This window comes from Hylobates moloch, unplaced genomic scaffold, assembly GCF_009828535.3.
Source record: "Hylobates moloch isolate HMO894 unplaced genomic scaffold, HMol_V3 SCAFFOLD_6, whole genome shotgun sequence".
Classification (NCBI taxonomy): Eukaryota; Metazoa; Chordata; class Mammalia; order Primates; family Hylobatidae; genus Hylobates; species Hylobates moloch.
In genome coordinates, this window is record NW_026652281.1 from 57,299,185 (window position 1) to 57,324,382 (window position 25,198).

Sequence of the window (25,198 nt, forward strand, 5' to 3'; positions counted from 1 at the left end):
TTTTTTTTTCCCCCTTTTTTTTAAGAGACAAGGTCTTTATTGCCCAGGCTGGAGTGCAGTGGTGCGATCACAGCTCACTGCAGCCTCCAACTCCTAGGCTCAAGCAATTCTCCTTCCTCAACCTCTAGAGTAGCTGGGACTACAGGTGTGCACCACCACGCCTGGCTTTTTAAATTTTTTCTCTGAGCATTTTTTTAAAGAAATCTATACTTTAAAAGTTTTAAAAAATGCAAAAATTGAGAATTTGTACTCAAAGATTTTCATTCAACCTTGATCTCTGTCTTGCAGAAGAGCAAGAATAAATGGGGGGTTGGGGCTTACAGGTGCACTCTGGAGTTGTGGAATTTCTCATCGTTTCCACATCAAACCCCATAAAATCACTTGCACATGCCATCATCTACAGATGAAATGTGACCACAAAACCCACTCGGTTGTTGATATTTGAGATGTGTTTCAGTTTGGCAATAACATTCGCCCTTACAATCAAAACATAGTGCCTGAAACCAAGCTCCTCCCCACTCCTGGCAGAACACAGAGTGTTATGTTCCCGGAAGCTGGTATCCAAATAGGGCTCTGCCAGAAAGGCAGTTCTAGACTGCACACAACCAGCCTATAGGAAAAGCTGCTCTGTCTTTATGACTGATATTATTTTGGTCTTTTACCTTTTGGCATTGGATGTAATATATAAAAAAGAACAGTTTCTTCCCTTGGGAGCTTAAAGCTCAGCTAGGCAGGTAGGCAACTATATAAAAGGCACTCTGTTGGTACAGCAAGCAGATAAAGCTCAGGAGACACAACTTCCTGGGGTTGAGGTCAATGTAAATCTAAAAACCAATTTTGTAAGGACCACTCATTAAAAAGTTTCACAAAAGGAAGCAAGATTTCAGAGTTACAAAGGAAACTAAAGAGAAGTCTACTAGCATGTTTAGTATAGTAATAGAGTAAATGTTAAAACTGTCTGCAAGAAGACCATGCTATTAGGCTCCACAGAAGTGGAGGGAAAAAGTGCTACCGGGGTCTCTGAGGGCTCCTCTGTAAAGGGGTGGAGAAGGAGTTATGGAAACACCTTTTGGAGATAGACTTATTTGATCTGAGACCTGGGGCAAGTCACAGAATTGTTTAGTGTCTCAGATTTCTTACACACAATGCAGAGGCAATAATACATATACTGACTATGCCATAGAGTGCTGGAATTAACTTATCAAGTGCTTATCATAGTCCTTAGCAGTATTGTTTCATTAAATAAGTGTCTCTGTATTTTCACAAGACCAGTGTTCTAGCCCTTTAGCTATGGAGCCAAGTGTCTCTGTATTTTAAAATATAGGTCTATTTCAGATTTCAAATGTATACACACACACACACACACACACACACACAAGCTCACACCATATATATAATTTTCTAGATAGGCACGCATATTATATATATCCAATTTTTAAGGTTATAACAATTCAACACAAGCAATGAGGACACAAACACTTAGAAAATACTCAGATTAGGGAAAAAAACTCTTACTTAAAAACTATAAACAAAATTACTGATGATGTCTACTACAGATAATGCAGACCAATGGAAAGAAATTTCATGGTCTACACTATCTATAGTACAATGAGAGGCACAGTTACAGGCTTGACAGAGCCAATTACTGAAAAAGGATGGGGCCCCAAATTCTCCCCTCCCTTGCAGCTGATTTAAGAAAACCTGAAGCACAGAAAAGCAGGCTCAGGGCTCAGGATTCAGTGTTCAACTCAGGGCAGAACCTGAAGGGCCTCTGCATGTTGTGAGGTGGCAGGAATCTTCCTTGCCCTCCTCTTCTGAAATCTCCTTCCCCGGATCTTGTGTCTTGGGCATTTGAACATGATCCACTATGTATCTTCTCAACAATGCTGCAAATCAGGCATTCTTATTATTTTCCTAGTGATTTTTTCCACTGTAGTTGACAGATGTTACCCCATCAGTCTCTCTAATTCCAAAACTGAGACACTTCCCCCTAAGCTCCATATTTGTCACAGTTCTTTAGAGCTCTCATTAAATATTCATAAAAACAACTTTTTTCATATGTTGCTTTTGCCTAGTCAGGGACATTAAGGAAGTAAGGCTTTTAAAGGTCAAGGATAGTTTATGTTACTGAAGCTGTAATAAAAGGTTCCAAACTGGTATTTTTTGGTAAAGTCTGGATTTGCCTCACAAATTTTCCTAGTAACAAAAGCCATGTTGCAAACATGATAATGTCACTGTAGCCTCATTCAGAATATTACTCACTCTTTCTGTTGCTTTGCTACTTCAGCACTTGGGAAAGTCTGAATTTCCCAGTATTGTGACCATGATACTATTTTTGTATCTTCAGTGTCCACTTATTTTCAATTTAGTGAGAACAGTCTATTTGAGCTGAATTTTCAAAGCTTGTTGAGGAAAAGGAATTCGATTTTATCATTAAGAGACTTTAAGAAAGACAAATTTGATACATAAAGGAAAATGTAGCCTTAAATAAAAAGAAAGCAAAAATAAAATAACTTTTTTTGGGGAATTCAATACCTTAATATGCAAATTTCACTCTATTTTGAGTACCAAAATCATTGTAATCCTCCAAAGCACACACTTGTGAATAGCATAATAGTAATATTTTTGGTTGTAGAATGACTTATATAATTATTTGATAATTGCTAATTATAAATTTGTTTCATGATTGATTGCAAGTTTACATAAAGTTCAATAGTAACAATACCAAAAATATAAGGCCATCACAGAAATCTGGATTCAAGAAATGGAAAAAGAAAGCTCAAACTAGAGCTCTAATTTTCTCCTAGATATAAGGTGATTAGGTTAGGTGCACTAGCAAGGAGTCACTTGCCTAGAACTAAAATATTCAAATTAATCACAACATATAAACACATGGATCAAAAAGAAACTTACTAATTCCTATTACCCTTTCAACAAACTTCAACAGGAAGTTCTCTTTAAAGGAAAGAAAATACCAGTGGAGGAGATGGGGGAGACCTGCCCCTTGGGTGGCAGCCCCAGGGACCAGATTCCCTGCAGCAAACCTATGATCAGAGCCACCAGAATTGTTCCCCACTTCCTGTGCTTTGATTGCCTTCTTCTTTCATTGACAAACTTCACAGGTGTGGTCTGATAGCCGCATCCATTTTCTTCCTATCCATTTGCTCTTTAACCTTTTCTAATTTTCATCATCTCTCTCCAAGTTTCCAGGGAACTTGTTCTTGCCAAATTTGAGGACTAATCTCATGATGCTCAAATCCTTCCATTTGAAACCTTTTTCCTTCTTTGGCTTCAAAAACTGTAACATTTTCCAATCTCTTGTAGTGATCCTTCTCATTCCACATAGCGTGGTCTCTAAATACGTGAGTTTTGGAGCCAGACAATATCTGGCTTCAAATTCTTCCTCCTTCAATGTTCTACTTATGTAGGTTAGGGTAGGTAACTGAATATCTCTTAGTCTCTTTAGGGATGATAACAGTACCCACCTCATCTGGTTGTTATAAGAGTAAATAATGCAATATGTGTAAATCACTAAATTCAGTGCCACAAAGCCCAGCCCTTAATGACATTAGCTATACGTATTCTATATACACAGGTTTCTACCCAACCTGTCTCAGAGAACCTATTTTAAAGTGTCAAGAAGCTCTACATTTATGTAGATAACATCTAAATCTCCATGCTATGGAAACCTTAAACCCCTCATGCTCAAAATTGCACATATCACTCTCCAATTATTAAACCTTTCCACTTTCCTATTTAAGTCAAATGAAACCACTAGTTTCACAGTCACCTTAAAAATCTTCTCTCTCATTTGGTGACAGAGTAAATTTCATTAATTCCTCATTTATGAAGCAACTTAGTATAGCAGTTTCAAAAAAGACTGGAGGCTGGTTGCTGTGTTCAAATACTAGTTCTGTTACTTACTACTATGTGACCTACGGCAAGTAATTAAACTCTTTATGTCACAATTTCCTAATCTGTAAAATAAGAATAATATTAATACCTACCTCATAATCCCTCCTCCTGTAATATGTAATAAATATTACATTAATGTTTAGTAAATAAAATTTTCAATGTGGCTTTTTTATTGATTTAAAGACAGACAACAAGAAAGTGCAGAAATTTAATAAAGCAAAATAAGATATTTTTATTAGTCCTTATTCCTTCCTTTGAATTCTCATTGCCATTACCACTGTCTAAGCTCAGAACCCATCCTAATCGGATATTGGTAAAAGCAGTCCACCCAACCTCTCTACTCTCCCTAATTAGAGCCTCTTACCTTCTTTAGTCCATTTTTCCTTTAATCCTTCATTGCCAGATTAATCCTTAAAAACACTCCTTTCATACTGTGGCTTTTTGGACTAACTCCATTGGTGACTCTGTAACTCCTCATGGTTCTCAGACAATGGGAAGCTGCCTCACCTGCAGTCAAAACTTAACTATTTCTCTGTGGGATCTGCAAGCTTTACTCAAGTGAAAGCAGCCAGGATCACTATAACTTTGTTGTCTTTGTTCTTGTTCTTTTCCTTGCCTAGAATGTGTCACATTCCAAGTCTTCAAATCTTATACATTCTTCAACAACCAGGTCAGATTCCATTTCCTCCACAGAGACTTTGCAAACTGGGATCCCTTATTCTCAGCCTATGCAGTACTACAGAGGAAGAGATTTTTTTCTCTGTATATACTTGGTTCTTACTATGAGGTTAGTGTTTTAGGGTATTATTTACACATTTCATGTGTGTGTGTGCATCTTGCTTGGTATTTCTCATTGCACAATCTCAATATTGTGCATATGATAGATGAGATGGAAGTGGTCAAACTGCTGGATGAATAGTGGTCTTGACCTGAGATGAGGGTTTGCTCAATTTTTTGGTTAATTTCACAATTGAATGTTGAATGGTCACTCAGTCATGAATGTAATAATATTTTCACCATACTATTGAGCATACCTAAATTGAATCAAATAGTTTAATAAATTCAACTTAAATGTATATTCATATCTGTGTGCAAAATGTCTTTATTCATATTCACCAAACTAATCTCTACATGAAGAAAAGATACAGTTAAATACCCCAATCTCTACATAAAGACACAGTTAAATACAGTTAATTGTACAAAAAAAAAAAAAAAAAAAAGGCTTACATACTGAATACCATTGTAGTGGGGGGAGGGCACCTATAAGCTCTTGGTAGAAAAGAATGAACTTGGGGCAGGGGAACCAGTTATATCTTCTTTCTAGTAGTTTATTTTATGTCCAAAACAACACTGAGAAGTTTTACAAATTGTCAAATGCTATGAGAATGACCAGAATAAAGGCCTTGTTCATACTCTAAATTATCTCTTAGTCCACTTGCCTAAGGACCTTTCCCTTTCTTAGAAAAAAGAAATTTAAAAAATCAGAAGGACACAGCAGCAGCCTTTCATTAATGAGGGAAAGATAAAAGTGTGTAGTCGTTTTAAAGGCAATAATATTTGAAATGAAACTAAAAAAATTAATGGGATTTCTTAAATAAAATTTCATACTAAGAAAAATAGCTTGATTATATAGATTTAATAATAATAATAACAGCAACAGTAGCAGCAACAACAACAACAACCAGAGATGTTTTGGGGTCATAATATAGCTAATCTAATACCTTAACAAGTAGGATCTGGAAACCCACCATAGACTCACTGATGCACTATCTGAATTTTAACAAGATGCCTGCATTGAAGTTTAGGAAACACTTTCCTTGCTACTTTCTTGATCCATTTATATCCCCACTAACATATAATCATAAATGTTCTACTGAAAAATGACCCTCTGCTTCTCAATTTCCTAATCTTCAAAGCAAGATTTAATTTTGATCCTTGTACTTAAACGCTTACATACTTTTTTATTCAGCAAAAAAGTAGAAATAACAAAGGATATTCTGGTTAATAAGTGATTAACAAAAACTTCCAACTAAGGAAAATTCTGTTCTGACTAATGAACATTTTACCATCTCTATCTTACTCTGCTTCGGTTGATTAAAATATGCTTGTTACATATGTGTCTTCAAGCCTTACTCACACAATGACTTTCTTGAGTTGGCAATCTCAACAAAACAGCACAAGCTGCTGGAACAGAAACCAGGATTCATAGTATCCAGAAGGAGCCAGCATTTGGGAAGTCACACTGGACTTCTGCCTTTAGTCATGCACAAAGATTCCCAAAGATGCTAGATACTCAAAGCGAGAAAGCAGAATCTTTTCGCAAGGCTGTCTGAGTAGGATCCTCCCTGGGAAACAGGACATTGCAAAATGACATCCCAAAATGTTGCAGAATGAGAAAGTGGACAAAAGACAGTAACAGTCCAACTTTTTTAAATTCCAGAGAATAGGCCCCTAAGCTATAGTCTTGCTGGTAAATGTACGGACTTATACACATTTCTAGATGAATTTGCTATTTAGTTTCAGAAAATGTGTTTATGCTGTACAAATAACAAACCATAGAGAAGAAAAATAAATATTTTCCCTTGTTAAGTGTTATTAATCAGAGTAAATACAGTTCTATCTTATCATCATGTTTTCTATGAGGAAACTTTTGTTCTTTTTTTAGATTTGGAGGATTGCTTTTCCTGACAGAACCTCTAGAACTGAGAACCCTGAACTGCAAACTTGCCCTTTGTCACTAGTTGTTTACCAGCCTTATCAGGGCACACATGGGTTGGCAATGTGATTCAAAGATAAAAATCCCAAAGATATAATTAGATGTTTTTCTCAGAAATATCACCCAATACCATGAAAATTTGTTTGCTGTTTTTTCACATCATACTTGAAGAGCCTCACAATTTCTTGCCATTTAATCATTTTCATTTATATAAGTGAGAAAAAATAACTTAGTATTGAAGAAATATGTATATTTTTTGATAAACTGAAAATAGAGACCTTTATCTCAAAGCTTCTGTGACATAATAAAAACATTTTTCTGTATCAATAACACACTTAATGCTCATAAATATAATGATGAAAATAATTTTATGTCCCTGAATTTAAACATATATAAGCAGTAGAAAGATATATTCAAAGCCAGTGGAGTACAATCTTTCTTATGGTACATTTGCATTTAATTAAATTCTGAATAAAGAGGATAAAAAGAGAAAGGTAGGAAACCACAAATGTGTATTTGCTATGCTGCAAATACCCTCTTGCGCAGTTAAAGAAGTACTATGAAAGCATCTCTCAAGTTTTTTACTGAACGCCATCATGGCTGAAGAGAGACTGAAAATTTAAGGGAGAAAAATAAATCTTCTACTGCCACCTACTGGTATTTTATAGTCAATGATTCAAAAGGGTGCTATAATGACAAATTCCAGATAAAAGCAGAATCTTGATTTTTAAAGCAGGAATAATCTTTGGATTTGTATCTATATTCCTCCAATCATGAATATATATATATATACACATACACAATAAATTATAGTTGTAATAGTCTACATATTTCTAGAAGTAGAAAGTAGAGCTGGACGAGCATATTTTCCTGACTTTCTGATTCACGGACCCATTATACCACACTGCTCCAAAAGGAAGTCCAGGACTATCACATTTCCATTCTTTCCTTCTCCACAAAAGCCATTCTACTTAGTCCTAGTTCATTAATAAAGATTTGAAAAATGAATGGTCTTGGCAGACTTGTCTGCAAAGTATTCACAACTCAAACACTCTAGGTCAGCTATAGAATTTTCCCTCTTAGCTAAAGAACCACAGGCCAAGCCTGTATTTTTTTTAAGACTTCTCTACAGTTAATTTAACCTCCAAAAATGACAATATAACATTGACAGCGGATCCCAAATGAAAGATCCAAGGCTGGAACTGTAATAACTCCTGTTGGCAAGATTCTATAACTGGAGCTATAAACATGACTTTAAAATTTAGATAGGTTGGGGGCCCAACTTACTGTAGTCAGCTTCTTGTTTTGGGAGGTCTAGGAAATTTTTAAAGCCTTAACTAAAAGGTTTTAAGGGAGATAACTATTCTTCTTAACTCAGAGGGTATTGTTAAATCTAGTAGATAAAGCATTTTGAAATAAACCATTTTCTATCAATAACATACCAATTCTTCCTGCCAAAAATGAGCTATGAAAATACTTTTTTAGTTATTTCATGTCACAAGTCATACATTACATGATTTTTCATGCCACATTGTTTCATTTATTCTAAAAATATACTGAAAAACATGGATAAGACTAACCGTTTTGTCCAAAATCAATGTTAAGTACAATATGAATCAAAAGTCAATGCTCCAACATAGAAATCCTGGTTTTGTCTTTCACATCCCTAGACAAGAGCAAATTTGTCTGCTAGGACACTGAAGAGTTGTCTGTAATTCTATAGTGCTATAATTAAGTCTTGTACAAATTCTGCTGCCAAAAAATCACCAGAGTGGGTGGTGAATAAAGCCAAGTAAACTCTAATTATGGAAGGCGGGTTTTCTAAGATCTTAGATTCAAGAAGCAAAGGCGAGATCAGACAGCTAGGCAGGTTACAAAGGCAATATAAATAGCCTTGTGAAATTCAAAGCAAGCCCCTTTGGTAACCACTGCTACTTCTCATAGCTCATAGAGCCTTTAAAAACCCAATCAGAGACCTCTGCTTAGAATCCAGCACTTAATTATTCCCTGAAAAATAGAGTTATGGAATTTACAGGTCATTTTCACTCCTAGAACAAAAAAGGGTGACAGAATCCCAATGTTTAAGATAATTTTCCATTTTATATTTCAGCTTCTCCACAAATGCTATTTTTTTTCAAGTTCTATCCAGAGTTCAATAAATGCACTTTAGCATTCTAAAAAACTATGCAAATCATGTCCACAGCACAATAAATACACAGAAATTGAATACACACATATGACCAGCACCCAATTAATAGAGTACTGTCTGTATTGCAGAAGTGTCTCCCCATCCAGAAAAGTGGGATTTTTTAATTTTATAAAACAATATTAAAAATTATCTCAATAAGAGCATTATACAGAATATTCTTTCTGCCTGGATCTATAATTTCAGCCTTAAAGTAGAAGTGGTAATGCTTTTTTTCCTTTGTGTATATAAATGTCTAGGCCCTTTTTAGTCCTTAACAACAAACTGAATTTTCACTCATTTGAGTCCCAGCTCAATATCATCTCCTCTATGAAGACTTTCTTGACCTTCAGAGAAAAATGAAAAAAATGAATTAAGCCTTCATCTATTTTCACATGGTTTGTGAATGGTCTATGTTCACACATCACACTGAATTATAGTTATTTATATGTACATCTACTTTTCTAGACTATAAACACCATATGGATAGAAAAAGCATCTAATTTCATCTTTTATTCTAGTTTCTGTGCTTTACACGGTGCTTTAAACTAAATACATTGTGTGCTAATAAGTCATTGTTTTTCAGTTTCTTCTACCATAGAAAACTGATTTTTCAAAAGAAAATGTTCTATCAAACTATTATATTATAAGAAAAAATACATAGTGTCCAGATGCTTTAAAAGTTTATATCATCTTAATGCCCTAAACATAAAGAATTTATAACACAGCATATTTCAAACAGATTAATAAAATATGTTAATTTTAATGTATATATGAATTACAAATACATTCAGCATATATTAGCTGACAATAAGATGCTTTGTGATAAGAAGCTATTTTTTTTGTAAGCAATGATATTAAGGTGCTTCTCTGTAGAAAGAAGCATTTTAGGCCTGATTCTCGTTATATGACTCTCCTGTCCCCATTCTCTTCCACTGCAAAACTAAACAAGTTTATTTCAACTAAACTGAGATTAAACTTTACTTTTACACTCAGTTCAAGAACCAAAGAAGAAGAAACACAAACATCTCACGATAAATCATAAATACCAGCGCTCTCCTACCTGTGTACCTAAGCTGGCTGCCATCATGTGAGTCAGAAGTTTAGCTGCAAACATGGAGTACCTGGCACAGAAGACATGGGAAAGAACAGCCAAGCAAAGACCTGTAGGAACAAAAAAGTCCACATATGGTTTAATAATCCATGAAAATTCTAACAGCATCATAGGAAGAATCTTTGGGGGCAGCTAGACATGTCAGGTCTGCACCTGCCTCTGCCCAGTACCTCTGGAAAAGATGGCATGGCAATTGTAATCTACTCCATTTTCCATGACAAGTGAGATTTTCACACTTATCAGTTAAGCCCAATGGACAACTATAAATATCTACATGTTCACTTCTCCACTAAAACGAAATTACAAATTAGGCAGATTAATAACTTTATTAGGCCCTTGGTTTTCTATATTTACAGAAGTCAAGTTTTATTGTTTAAGAAAGAATCAAATTGCAATCTAACTTTCTAAGAACAGGTGGCTTGGGGAAATAGAAATATTCAGGGATGTGAATAGGATTTTTCAGTCATAAAATTTTGAATGGTCCTACCAAAACTCAGGATTGGTAATTACCCCTTTTTTTATCTATTAGAAATAGTTATGTAGTTACAATAGTGTTAGTTATGAATTTTAAGGCAACTTTGCACTACTGGATTCCCAAACCTGGAAGAAAATGTGCTATTTTCTCCACAATGACTTTTAACTTAAACTTTTAAATTTCTAAGTTGTACGAAGAAAATTATTCTTATTATCTTTGAGTTTGTTTGAATTCACCTGTTTACACTACTTCAAGGGGATAGTTAGAACCTTAGCACTAATCCAACAAATCTTTTATCTTGCAATTCATATAAACTTCTTTTAATGTTAGATTTTTAAAGGCAGAGTATACACATATTTTAAAAATATTTTCTGCCTTTTAAGACTTAAATGTGCTGCATATGATAACCTATTTGCTTTTTCACTTAAGCTTTTACTCCACTCTTATTCTCAGTAGGGTTATTTCGTCTAAGGCTTACTGAAACATAACAGCAATTGACATATGTATACTGCTTTGCCATGTGCTTTGCATGCACAACCTCATTTAGTTATATCAGTGCCTCCTTAATAAACAGGAGGCACTGCACTCATTTAACATTTCGTTTTCTTTTGAAGCTGTGGAACAAACTTTCAGAATACACTGCATGTTGGCATAAGTGGACTGGGCGTCTGCAAAAGGTCCACATGGGGTCTTGTGACTCATTTTCTCATAACTTCTTTTTGATAAACCATTTGAGTTATATTTTTATATTTTAACAAGGTAGACAAGGCTCTCCACAACAAGGGAAGCTTTGCATTAGTCAAGGCTTTCGGCCTAGAAATTTGGCCAAGAAATCTGGAGCAATCCGTTTTTTGGGAAGGCTTCCATGGGGTGTTCTGGAACAAGTGTGTAGGTCCTGGGGCTGGCTTCAAAATCCACCCACACAAGTACAGAGTGTTATCTTCAGAAACTGCAGAATCATGCCAGATATTGTGCATCTTGACTTAGGTAGTCTATATACTATTGGAGCCGATGCTCAGAACTCAAGTAATGTATACTTTGAATTCCCTAGGATGATAAAAGCCAGCTTAAATTCAAGTCTTAAGTTGAGTGTGTGAATGTGCATGCCTGTGCACGTATGTGTGCATGCGTGTGTCTGTGTATGTGTGTGTGTAATATACTGACTTTAAAGCAGGCTTTGCAAGGTTTTCTTTTTCATTTTAAGGCACATGGTCACAAATATGTGCTCTGCTATAAGTTGACTGTGGTAGATGATAACAATGTGAGGCAAGGAATTAGTGCTGAGCAAGGAGAAATACACAAGTCAACTGTTTTTTCTAGCGCACAAGAAGAGCTTATTTATAGCCTTTTCCTTTAACTTAGTAATGCTCTATTATACTCCTGTTTCATGATATACATTTAGTATACTAAATTTGACCAGCTCAGAAATATTTAATTAAGTATATTAGGCTTCAATTAAAATGCTAGCATGACACCTGGTGGCAGTTCAGGATTCAAAGCCAGTGGCAGGAAGATAGGTGAGATTCTACCAGCCTATAACTATAATGCATCATAATTATCTAGATGCATTTTTTACCTAGGGGAGAATATTGCTGAAAACCTAAAACAGGATGGGTCCTAGTCTAGGGAAACTCATCTGGCTTGGGTGAGGGTATTGAATACCTAAAATTTAAAGAAATAATTATTTCAATTATCAGGTTTCTAAGACACTATATACTAAATACTTATCTTTTATTTTTTCATCTGAAATTAAATAGCTATATTTAACATCTATTTAAACTTAGAAATCATTTTTTTAATTGCAGAAACTTTTTGGTTTAAATTCCTTAATATAAATATGCAAATTACAAAGCATAAAGTGTTATAACTCTAAATAGAATGACTTTTTAAAAAATAAAGTATAGTTGGGCGTGGTGGCTCACGCCTGTAATCCCAGCACTTTGGGTGGCCAAGGTGGACAGATCACGAGGTCAGGAGATCACATCCATCCTGGCTAACATGGTGAAACCTTGTCTCTACTAAAAATACAAAAAATTAGCCGGGCGTGGTGGCACGCACCTGTAGTCCCAGCTACCTGGGAGGCTGAGGCAGGAGAATCACTTGAATCCTGGAGGCAGAGGTTGCAGTGAGCCAAGATCACACCACTGCAATCCAGCATGGGTGAGACTCCGTCTCCACAAAAAAAAAAAAGATAAATAAATAAAAATTTTAAAAAATAAAGTATCACAATTCCAGGTATTACTTAAAGGTATACTCTGAACAGTTTTTTTTAAAAATAGATTTCTTGGCAATGATGTAGACAAAACAAGCAGCTAATTGAGTAATTTGTCTTTTCTTTTTTTTCCCACCACTATGTAGATTACAGATTCGGTTGTAAAAGAACATCTAATTAGTAAAAAACAGCTAAAGTCTTTTATTATCACACTTGACTACAGATTCTCTTATCTATCTATACAATATTTGAAAGTTTGTATGCATACAAACATATGAAATGTTCGTACATAAATTACATATGTACATTACATATGTTTGTAAACATCTTTATTACTTGGCATCACTTAAGAATGAGAGATACTTTCCAAATAAGTTTACTCCTTCACAAGACAAGTATTAGTACATTTTCTCATGAAATTTTCCTTAAAATATTTATAAATTATCTGTTTATCTGTCTGCCTTCTCTACAAATAAATCCAAATAAAACCAAATTATCATTATTTCATTATTAAATCTACTATTAGCTTTTTAGCTTAGGCTTTTTTTTATTATCCCACCTAATGTATTAGGTTGGTGCAAAAATAATGATGGTTTTGGCAACTAATTTTAATTAATTTTAATTTCAAAAACTGCAATTACTTTTGCACCAACCTAACTGCTGTGCTTGTCACTTTTTCTACTTTTTGTTGCTTATCACTATTGATTCCCATGTTTCTGCAACTCTCTCCTCAGCATAATGCCTTTTGGTTACTGCTACTAATAAGCTAAAGGCACAAAACCCCGTCTCCACTAAAAATACAAAAATTAGCCGGGCATGGTGGCCAGCACCTGTAATCCCAGCTACTCGGGAGGCTGAGGCAGGAGAAGTGCTTGAACCCTGGAGGCGGAGGTTACAATGAACTGAGATTATGCCATTGCACTTCAGCCTGGGCAACAAGAGTGAAACTCCGTCTCAAAAAAAGAAAAAAAAAAAAATTTCTAGTATGAACAAAAGTCAGTACGAAGCATTTTACAGTATAAAAGTTCTGTGTATTAGGGGAAAGGAGTTATTCTAGAGCGGTGAGGTTGCCAGGAGACAAGACTCCAGATAAACAGGGTGGTTGAACTTAACACTATTCAATACAATAGCCACTAGTCACATGTGGGTATTAAAGTTTAAATTTTCATTATTATTATTATTTTTTAAGAGACAGGGTCTTGCTCAATCTCCCAGGCTGCAGTGCAGTGGCATGGTCATAGCTCACTGCAGCCTTGAACTCCTGAACTCAAGCAATCCTCCTGTCTCAGCCACCTGAGTAGCTGGGACTATAGCATGTGCCATCATTCTTGGCTAATTTTTTTTTTTCACTTTATGTAGAGACAGGGTCTCACTACGTTGCCCAGGCTGATCTTGAACTCCTGGCCTCCCAAAGTGCTGAGATTAAAGGCGTGAGCCACAGCACCCAGCCTTAAATTTAAATTTTCATTAATAAAATGAAATAGACTTAAAAATTCAGCTTTGCACTTGTATAAGCCATATTTCAAGGGCTCAGGCACCACTGGTGACTAGTGGCTACCATACTAGACTGTAAAATATCCCCATCATCCTGGAAAACTCTATTGGAGAGTGTTGTGTTAAACTATCCTAAGTGAAGGCAAGAAAGAATATGCCATATTTTAAAATAATTTTTTAAATTATCCAGGCACGGTGACTGTAATCCCAGCTACCCAGGAGGCTGAGGCAGGAGACTCGCTTGAGCCCAGAAGGCAGAAGTTGCAATGAGCCAAGATCACACCATTGCACTCCACCCTGGGCAACAGAGAGAGACACCATCTCAAAATAAATAAATAAAATAATTTTTATTAAAAATGGCTATAAAAATATGGTATGGCACTTGAAAGTATGAACTTGACACACAGCAAAAATACATCTCATTATTGGAGGATATCATCAGATCAATACTGTGTATTTATTTACTTAACAAATATCTATTAAAACTACTGTATATCAGGTTGGTGTGGTGACTCACAGCTGTAATTCAAGCACTTTGGGAGATTCAGGCAGGAGGATCGCTTGAGGCCAGAAGTTTTAGAGACCAGCCTGAGCAATATAGTAGGAACTCCTGCGCCCGCTTGCCTCACTCCCACCATCACTACAAAACAACCAATGAACTAGTATATGCCAGGGACTGCTGGGCAATGTTCAGAAAGATAAATCCTTACTGCTCTTTCAGTGCTTGTCTCTCTGTATTTCTATATGGATCTTCTCCAAGACACAGACTAGTTATGAAAGGACACAGAATATAATTCTGATCAAAAAGACACAAGGGAAAACATTTTGGGTGGCTTTTAGGAAAGTTCTCACTGCTTTTAAAACTGGACCCAAATAAGAGCTTTTCCCCTGGCAAGCCTGGACATTGCTAGTGTGATGCTTAGAGTTGCTACAGCCAGCTTAAGACAACGTACAAACAAAGCTGAGGGAAAAAAATCCTTGAGGATAAAAAGAGAAGAGCCTGGGCTCCTGACAACACCATTAAGATACTGAATTAATTAATCTGGGAACTAAATCTATTTGTTTAAGATATCTTTGAGTTATCCTCTGTTACTTGTAGCCAAATTCATCCCAAATAATATGTCTATATTGGCCAGGCATGGTGGTTCACACTTGCAATCCCAGCACTTTGAGAGGGTGAGGTGGAAAGATCGCTTGAGTCCAGGAGTTTGAGACCAGCCTGGGCAGCATGGCAAAACCCTATCTCTATAAAAAATACAAAAATTTGCCAAGTGTGGTGGTGCTCCATCTCCAAAAAAAAAAAAGATTACAAGATATAAGACTTGTATTCAGAGTCAAACTCAATGCAGTAGCATAACCAATAGTCTTATCTTTGATAGCACAATATCAAAAGAGTTATGGGAAGGCAGAGTAGGCTTCCTTGACATCCTCAAAATAGCAATGTGTATCTCAAACCATGCTGAAGTTTCTTAATAATTACACTACAAAATTATGGCTTTATTATGTAATTATTTTGTTATATTTCTCCCAAGCCATCTTTGTGTTGAGTTCCATAATGCTGCACTCTAATGCACACAGCAATGGATGATTTGTCCTTTCATTTTAACCTCAAGGAATGATCTTAGTTTAATTTTCTGATAGTTGGCAAACTAGTTTACAATTTTAAGTCACAGGTATATGCCCTTTTCTTTCATCTTTCTAAGCTGAGAAGTGGTAAGCTTTTTGGCCTCTACAACTATTTCACACACTTTGATCATTTGGGTAGTTCTGCTCTAGTATAGTAAACAGAACTGCAAACTAGAATTGGTACCGATACATTGTGATCTACTCTGTTTTTTTAAAAAAAGGTTAAATTCCTGTCTAATTGTATATTGCTGTATTTCAGGAAAAGTACTAGCCAAGTTCTATCAAGTTCAGAGTGATATTCGATGTGTCCTGACCTAAATTATAGAATATGTATATAAGATATATAAAGAATATGAATATAAGATATATAAAATTCCTTTTCTGGTTCCTGGAGATCCATCAGAGGGATGGGAATTCATCCAGCCCTGAGGGATGAGCTGAAACTGAGGTACAAAGACAAGACTTTGTGTCTCCTTATTGACAGAACATGCAATTACATAACAATATGACATGGACAGAGAGAATAAAATAATTTCAAATATGACTCCAAGTCAAAAGTGATAAAAGCAGATACTAACATTTAGGTGTTGATTCTCAAATATATGAGCAAATCCATGTAGCCTTTTCTAGAAGAAGTTGCAGAAAAGATATACAGGTATATATTAATGATTCTCCAGGAAACTCATTATAGTCAGTCCTACTAGTTTTCTATAAAATCAGGATAACATTCTCTCTTTAGTTTTTAAAACTCCTTTTTTTTTATATATATTCAGTCTTTGGGAACAAGCAAGGGATTTTGTGGGTCATAGCAGCACATAAACCTATGTCTGTATGGAAACATGTAAAATGACATCTAGATTGTATTTCAACATTGTATCTTTTGATTTTATTTCATCATTCCATAAAATTTCTTTGCTCTTTAAATATATTAGCATAAAAGTAAAATAGGATGTCTCCATCTGATTTTGGAACTATACGGACCTAGAAGATTCTATTAAATAAGAAATGTCATCCTTTATGAAAGATATTAAGAATAAGAAGTTATTATCTTGCTATTAAATTGAAGTTAAGTTCAGAATTAAAATACATTAAAGAAAATTTATAACTATATAAAATAAAGTTATATTGGAAAGACTGGCAACCAGAACAAAGAATAGTAATTAATTACTTGATTCTATCTCCAGAAAAACTTCCTAAAAGATAATGACTATTAGACTGTTTACATACCAAATACGAGAGATATGCATTCAGTAATAATCACATTTACAGACAAAATATCACTAAAGCAGAATGTTAGAAATGTCTGACTTCATATATTTATCACCCTGTTACACAGACACAATTTATAATCAAATATCATGGGTGGGAAAAATGAAGTATAGAGAAACTAAGTAATTTGATCCAGGTCCCACAACTAGCTAACAGCATAATTAGAATTTGAACCCAAGCAGTCTGGCTCCAAAGTTTGCATTTTTTAACCATTACCCTATGCCCAGCTCTTAATTTAATTCACTGTATAGCACCTTGTTCATAGAAAAAGTTGTGGGGCTGAAAGAAGAGAATCAGGGCACAGAATGGGTGAGGGTGGGGCATAGAATTATAGTTTAAGGAATTCTCAGATGCCCAACCATATAATTAATACAGCAAATAATAATACTTCTATTGTTAAGTTGTAGGTAAATAGTTTGACAGACATTAATACAATTTAATTTCTTCTTACTGCCAAAAATGAGGCCTAGATGTGGAATGTGAAAGATGATTTATTTTTTAACACAGTGGTTGGCATATTCACAATTCTTAAGTTGTAGAATACAAAATCTAACCATGAGGTAGCTTTAAAAACAATAAAAATACAAAATTCTTTGCATGTATTTTTTGGAAAATTCTTTGTATGTATTACTTAATCTGTTACATAGTCCTCACATTGTAACTGCAGAACCTGCCCTCTAAACCATGGTACTATAAACTATAGCCTTTCCTTACCTATTATCTAGCTTCTATCCTACACTGTATTACATATTCTTTATGGGGTGAAACTGTGTCTCATTCTTTACTGTATCCTCAGTATAGAGATGGCCCTCCATAAATATTTGTTGAATTAATTAATGAATAAGACAATGAAAAAGTTTGTTTTCTCCTAGTGCTGATGAATTATGGTATGTCTGCATCTTGCATATATAAAAGGATTATGGGAAAACAGACTTTCATTTTCATGAATATTTATAACCATTGATTCAAAAATACTGTCACTGACCTGAGATACATATAAATCCAGAAGTGAAGAAGGCTTCATTGTATGAAGACAAGTTGTCAGTCTGAGCATAGACAGCATACACAGACATGTGTGAACAGGCACATTCCACAGAGTCTGCAGTTTCCTCAACCACTTTGCAAAATTGACTGTCAGACAACCAGCTAGGGCAAAAACACAATAGTCATTTTTCCTCTTTCATCAATACTTAAGGTGTTGAGATGGTTTTTAAAGAAAAAATAGCTTACTGAACTTAAGTGTTCTTTACTCAAGACTTAAGTAGACCACATTTTCAAGAAGAAACAGTGAAGGGAATATCTTGCCCAGGACATGACATAACAGATTCCACAGGATGTCTTAAGAAGCAGCCTAAATACCAACCAAAGCTTTGAAGGCATTACTGGTACCAAAGGAGCTTGTCCTCTCAACAGGGCAGTACAAATTCCTACCTAATCTAGCAAATCTACCCGACATGTTCAATAAAAGGCACTCTTCTCTAGCATTCAAAACTCCCACAAGAACAACATGGCTGTGATATGTGTTGACTCTTTTTGTTTTTTGTTTTCCACAAGTCCTTTTATTTTCAACCACATAAATTACTTGTATTGTTATCTAAGATTTCTTCCTCAATTTTTTTCTACTTTGAAGTGACTTATGTGTATGTTTTCTAAGGTTCTTAAAAGTGTTTCCTTTATGAATTCTGGCTAATTTAGCAGAAAAACCATGTCATGATTTTAGCAAACATTGCATCTGATGCCAAGCCTTCTGAGCCTTCCTCAGACTATCGCTTGAGCCTCTTCCCTTAAAATGCGTCTTAATTTCTTTACTTTTTTAAGGACCTAAAACTTCCTTACCTAAACTCCAGATGCAGCTTGAAACACTCATTATTAATTATATATTGAAGATTTCAGAGTATCTATTTATTAGGTTTAAGATCTGTTTTAAACCTAGGAAGAAATTTCAAGTGGAATTTTTTTAAGAGAAAGAGAGCAGAAATTTCAGTGTTTTTGAGGAAAGTTGGTTACCAAACTAAGCTATTATATTAAACCTATTTAGAATTTTAGTTTGCGTGGCTGAAATTCAGTAATAAACAAAATCAAGCGGCTGACAGGAACCCTAGACCCTTCTAGGCCAGCACTGCCTGATCCTGCAGCATTGACTGAGCTCCTAGTGACTGTAATTGCTCAGAAACCTGAGGCTTGAGGCCGAGGAGATTCAAAGAAAGAATGATTCTTTCCTTCCCATTTGTGTCCATGGATTTAATCTCAAAATGTACTCCAAGCCATGTGGACTAGAATTATAAATTCCCGCTGATTCCTCTTAAACACAAGGCATCAGCTTCCAGAACCACAAGCCCAAATGGAAAGGATAAAAGAAGGAATTTCGTTCCTGCCCAATAAATTTACTAGTAACTTCAAGGTTATCAGAACTGAGCAAAACTCATGCTACATCCCATGAAAGTAGTAAAAATGAAAAAGTAAATAATGTGCTACCCACATATTGAAATGCTGGGCTGCATTTGCCATCAGAACAATACTAGACCATTTCCTATGCTGCTTCCTCTTATTTATTGTGGAGGTTATTTTCCAGTCTAATGTCATCTGGGGCCACCATCTATGCTCAGTACAAAACATTAAGCTCACTGGCACCAAAATGGGGAAGGACCAAATTCTGATTTTTTTAACTTATTAATAAGTACCTTGCAGCAGCCTGATTCCAAAGGAGACACAGAGATGTCTGAGGAATAATTCTAGGCTCAGCAGCATAAATCCTGTAGAGAACCTCATTGTCATTAGTCAGGAGTTGTGAACTCTGACCTTTCACACTCAAAGATAATACCTAGAATGTTAAAAACAACAGAACATATAATGATGTTTTACAATTGGTATAATGACTGAGTCTCTTACCCTGAACTTGACTTCATTTTTCTAGTAGCTACAGTCACTTGTTTTCTCTCACTGTTAGTATTAGCTTACTTATGCATGCAGGACATCCGATTGGTTTTCCATTGTGCCCTTTCTACCCCGCCTTAGCCATTCAGCAGTCTTCAGCTGACAACACTCACTTTGACTCTAACTGGATGACTTCATTAAAAGTTAAGTACGTAATAGTATATTAGTTAAAGCTATATATTTTTTACTTTCCCCACACATGTAATATGTATTTTACTCAAAACATGAAGGAAATATTTCCAACTCATTTAGAAACTAAACTTTCTACAAATAGTTCATAAAGATGGAACACATTTCATATTAGTTCACCATGTGTAGCACTTATCAAAACTGTGATCAAACAAATGCATTCCGAGTGTGCCTGCTAAAGAAATAAATCAGATTCCAACCACATAAGTGTTTTAAATGAAAGATTACCTTATTTTTCAGGGTAGGAAGATTGTTTCCACTTATAAACCACTGTTGGCTGCCATACTCTGTAAACTGGATTAATTTACATATACTTTTCCCAGCCATTATTTCTGCATCCTGGACATCCAGTAGCCTCTCTGGAATTCGAATGTAATCTCCTTCCTTTCCTTCAAATTTGTGTCCATTGATTTGCTGAGGATACCAGTGAAGAGCCAATATTGACAAATATGGGCAACTATCAAGGATGGTTTTGCTTCTACAACAGAAAAGCAAAGGTCCGTAAAAATGGCATGTATTTGAATACATATATCCACTTACATTTGTTAGAGTGCATTACACTTGGATTCTATTCTTTATGTATAACAATCACACAACAAACCCAGAAGCAGTAGATAGAATGTGCCTTCAGTTCTTTTGTGGATAATTGTCATGATTTTTTGCACAGAATTTTCTGCATCCTCTTGCTTGATCCTCCTAGTGACCTAAAACATAGGTTTTTGAAAACTGTTTTATGGATATCAAGATGAAATCTGTGGCTATAAAGATGAAATCTATGTCTTTAAAAGTGTGCTTTTCTATGTTAGTCACATCAGCATTGCTCAAATAGGTTGAGAAAAGCATGTCCCCCACTGAGCTAAAGCCCTTCGCTTTATTTAAGAACATCATAAACTTTATATATCTAGGCCCATGTTTTCAACAAGAGTTTACCTCACGCCAGGCCGGGCGCGGTGGCTCACGCTTGTAATCCCAGCACTTTGGGAGGCCGAGGCAGGCGGATCACGAGGTCAGGAGATCGAGACCACGGTGAAACCCCGTCTCTACTAAAAATACAAAAAATTAGCCAGGCGTGGTGGTGGGCGCCTGTAGTCCCAGCTACTCGGAGAGGCTGAGGTAGGAGAATGGCGTGAACCCGGGAGGCGGAGCTTGCAGTGAGCCGAGATCGCGCCACTGCACTCCAGCCTGGGTGAGAGAGCGAGACTCCGTCTCAAAAAAAAAAAAAAAAAAAAAGAGTTTACCTCATGCCTTTCTAATCCACCAGAGCCTGGCTAATATAATCTTATTTGACTGACAAGAGAAACAGCACTGAACAGTGATCTTTTTTCACTTAACAAATCTGTTTTGAAGATCTACTAGGCATAATAAGAGCCTGGACTCAGTGAAATTGCTTCTAAACTTCAGTGTGCATTGAAATTACTTGGAAGTTTGTTTTAAAGTACAGATTTCTAGATTACATCGCAGATTTACTAAATCAGAATCCCTACTGAGGGAGGGGATTAGGGGTTCTAGGAATTTATATTTGTAACCAGTCCCCCAGAGAATCAGATGCATCCTGTTGGCTGACCCATCACGTTTGCAAACAATCAGGAGACACATAGATAAATCAGATCTTAAACCTGCCTGGAAAAGTTGAGAGAATATTAGAATATTGGGGTAAGATTTATGCATTAAATGTTAAAAGTTATATATGTCACAATAGATGTAGAGCATGTATAACTACATCACAGATTTACATGATATCTTGTCAAGACCCTAGACGTAGGAAATGGAGCACAGAATTTTAAACTGAGTCAGGAAAAGAAAGAGTAAGGGTCAACTTTTTCTTGTAGTGATACATCCTCTAAAAAAATCTCCTCTGTAACCTCAGCTACCCTATTTGAATTGGTGCCTTCAAATATCTGAACTGAATCCATTTATTCACCTGGGGCTCTAGGTCCTTTGTCCATGTCTCCTATTGAAACACCTCAATTTGTATGGACCTTACATACCTCCACCTCCACCATAACTTGTCAAAATCTCATCTTTTAATCTGAAGTTACCACATCTTCAGTGGTGACTCTCAGCCTAAAAGGTGTCACTGCAGACACCCTGACCAGATACAATGTGGAAGAGACCAGTGAACCTCATACATGTGACTCCACATCCCTTTTCCCCTCCCACTCTTTGTCATCTACTGAGAGTCAGTCCAGTTAGGGACAGTCCAGTCAGGGACTCTGTTATCTTGGCAAACTAAGAACATCACCGCATGCAGTGACTCTTCCTAACCTTGATGCAAGCCTAACAAATTCCTGACACCTCCTATTTGCTGATAACCATAATTTCCCTGACACCTTATCCTATGACACCTATGTCCCTCAAATGCACTCACCTTGATCGATCCCACAGCCTGCTTTATACCTAAGTTGATATGAGGGGGAAAACTCCCACATTGACATGTAGATTGGCATCACTGCAAATTCACAGTGACCAACCTCAGTTGGACCCTCAGTGCCACTTGGCATTATTTTTACTTGGCTTCCAAGTGATTGTTCTAGATTCCGTCATTCTCCTCAATATCCTTGCTCACTCCCCAAATGCTTAACTCTCAGCAGACACCCTTGATATTGCTCAAGACAATGTATAAATAATGCATATCAGAATGTTCGGCATCATTAGGGCTTCCTGAGTAAACAAACTAGTCTTGATCTCTCTCTTATTTTCTGTGTTCAATTTGTCATCTTCATATTAATTCTACCACCTAATTATTTTCAAGGTAACACCCTCCCATGTCCCTGCCTTAATTTCAGTCCTCATTTCTTTTACCTGAACAGTAATCCCCTATGTGGTTTTCCTATTTCTTTATTTGCCCTATTCTCTAAACTTTAACACTCTTCTCGATATAATGTCTCTAAAATCCAAAGTCAGATTCATTCTCTCTCTCTCTCTCTTTCTCTCTCTCTCTCTCTCTCTCTCACACACACACACACACACACACACACACACACCCTACCTAGCTCACTCCATGTTCAATCTTTAAAAAACTGATGAGCTCCCCAAACATACCGTGCTAATTCTTGCCTGACTGCCACTGTACACGCTGTTTCCTCTTCCTAGACAACTCAAAAGGAAAGGTAAGTCTATTTAGTGGAAGCATATGGCAGAAAACATGTTGATTCATTTACTCATTCTACTCCCTCATTTTATTGTAACCATTGAAAATCTACCACATACCAGACACTATTCTAGGCCTGAGGAATACAGCAGTCAACAAAACAGAAAAGGCCACTCTTTTTGTGCATCTTATAAGCTCTTGAGTTCTCACTGGGCCTTTGAAGGCACAGATATGGGACTCAATATGCACAGCAAGGTAGATGGTTCACATCTAAGACAACCTGGTGATTTTAACATGCTGGTGATCTTATAGAGATATGGGGAAAATGGAAAAGATGAATGAGATTGTGGGGATTGCAAAGCTATGAACTGCTTGATTTCATTGAACAAAATAGTTGAACATGGTTCAACAGGGGAAAACAATAACAGGTATTCTTGACTACACACACACACAAATGCATACTGTGGCCTCAGTGAGTGCAAACTTACTTGAAGCAAATAAATGATCCATTTCAGAGGTTTCTGAATACAGCATTAGAGACATTTATAAGAGGCACTAAGGAGCTGAACTATTAATCATTGGATTCATATGGACATTTAGGAGCAGCGGTGAGGATTGAAGAATCCTTTCAAAAGCCCCACATGAGGTTTTTCTGATTTTGCACATTAAGAAAATCTCAATTTCCAGGACTCACTCATCAAAATTAAAGGAAGAGTAGAGTATAGGGATATGTTGATTCTGTACCTTTACCTCAAGTCACACCCTAGCACTGATCTGGGATGAATGTCTAGGGCACTTCAGAGCCATGGGGCTGGAGGGGGCAGATTTTGCTATGAAGTAGGTGGTTACAATCTATTCTGACCACAGGTGTCCAGCAGGGGCTGTAGACTCAAGTAAGTCTGGGGTTGAGTCCAGGCCTCTCCATGAACTAATTGTGTGACTCTTGGCAAGCTGTGTAAGATTTCTAGCCTTAGTGTCTACATCTGTAAATAGGGGTACTAAAAGCCCTCACTCAAATCCTGAATAGCTACTTAAAATGATCTCTGTAAGGACAAAATAATAGCACAACTTTTAGCAAGGATTAGGTTGAACCACATGGAAATTTCATTATACTGTTTTTACCTATTAACAAAGGCAATCGATATTGTTCAATTTAAATCAATGTCAGGACTATAGCAGAGGTATAATTAATATCATTTGTATTATTATTATTTTATCCCTTGTTCTCTCTTAGAACTTTTTTCTATCTGGATTGACTATCTCTTTGAACTCCGTATGTCTTGTGACCTAGGAACTAACATTGGGCTGGGCACAGTGGCTCACGCTTGTAATCCCAGCATTTTGGGAAGCCAAAACAGGTGGATTGCTTGAGCCCAGGAGTTCAAGACCAGCCTGAGCAACATGGTGAAATTCTATCTCTACAAAAAATACAAAAATTAGCCAGGTGTGATGGTGCACGCCTCTGGTCCCAGCTATTAGAGAGGCTGAGGTGAGAGAATCACCCAAGCCAAGGAGGCAGAGGTTGAAGTGAGCCAAGACCCCGCCATTGCACTCCAGCCTGGGCGACAAGAGCAAAACTCCGTCTAAAAATATATATATAGTTAATATACAGGTAATTAGTATAGTACCTATAGTATACAGGTATGTTAACATATAGTTATAAAATTAATTATGTAGTTAATAATGAACATGAGCCACATTTTATTTTTTCATTTTCTTCTTGCTAGCTTTCTGACAACTAGCCTGAAGTTCAACAACAGTCTGGGAGTTGTCTCCAAATGGACAAAACAATCACAATTGTTTGTGATTGGGGAAAGCACAATTAATAGCACATCAAAACACTCCTAAAGGCTGTAATCTCTCTTTTTTTTTTCTATTCAGAATGTATCTTTCACTCATTAAATAACTAAAAGTAAACAGTAAGGCTTTTGTTACTTTCAAAAAACACTTCAAAATAAGTGGAATATATTGTTGACAG

The 25,198-nt window shown here is 36.2% G+C and overlaps 1 protein-coding gene across 1 annotated transcript in view; it reads right to left on the minus strand.

The window, feature by feature from the left end:
- ADGRV1 (adhesion G protein-coupled receptor V1) overlaps positions 1–25,198 on the minus strand; it is a 597,511-nt gene that overhangs the window by 286,051 nt on the left and 286,262 nt on the right. Inside the window, exons 80-83 of the mRNA XM_032156840.2 lie at positions 20,358–20,607; positions 19,688–19,827; positions 17,992–18,152; positions 9,880–9,980 (exon numbers count right to left, since the gene is read on the minus strand). Of these exons, the coding sequence (XP_032012731.1) occupies positions 9,880–9,980; positions 17,992–18,152; positions 19,688–19,827; positions 20,358–20,607 (652 nt within the window). The remainder of the gene's footprint in view (positions 1–9,879; positions 9,981–17,991; positions 18,153–19,687; positions 19,828–20,357; positions 20,608–25,198) is intronic.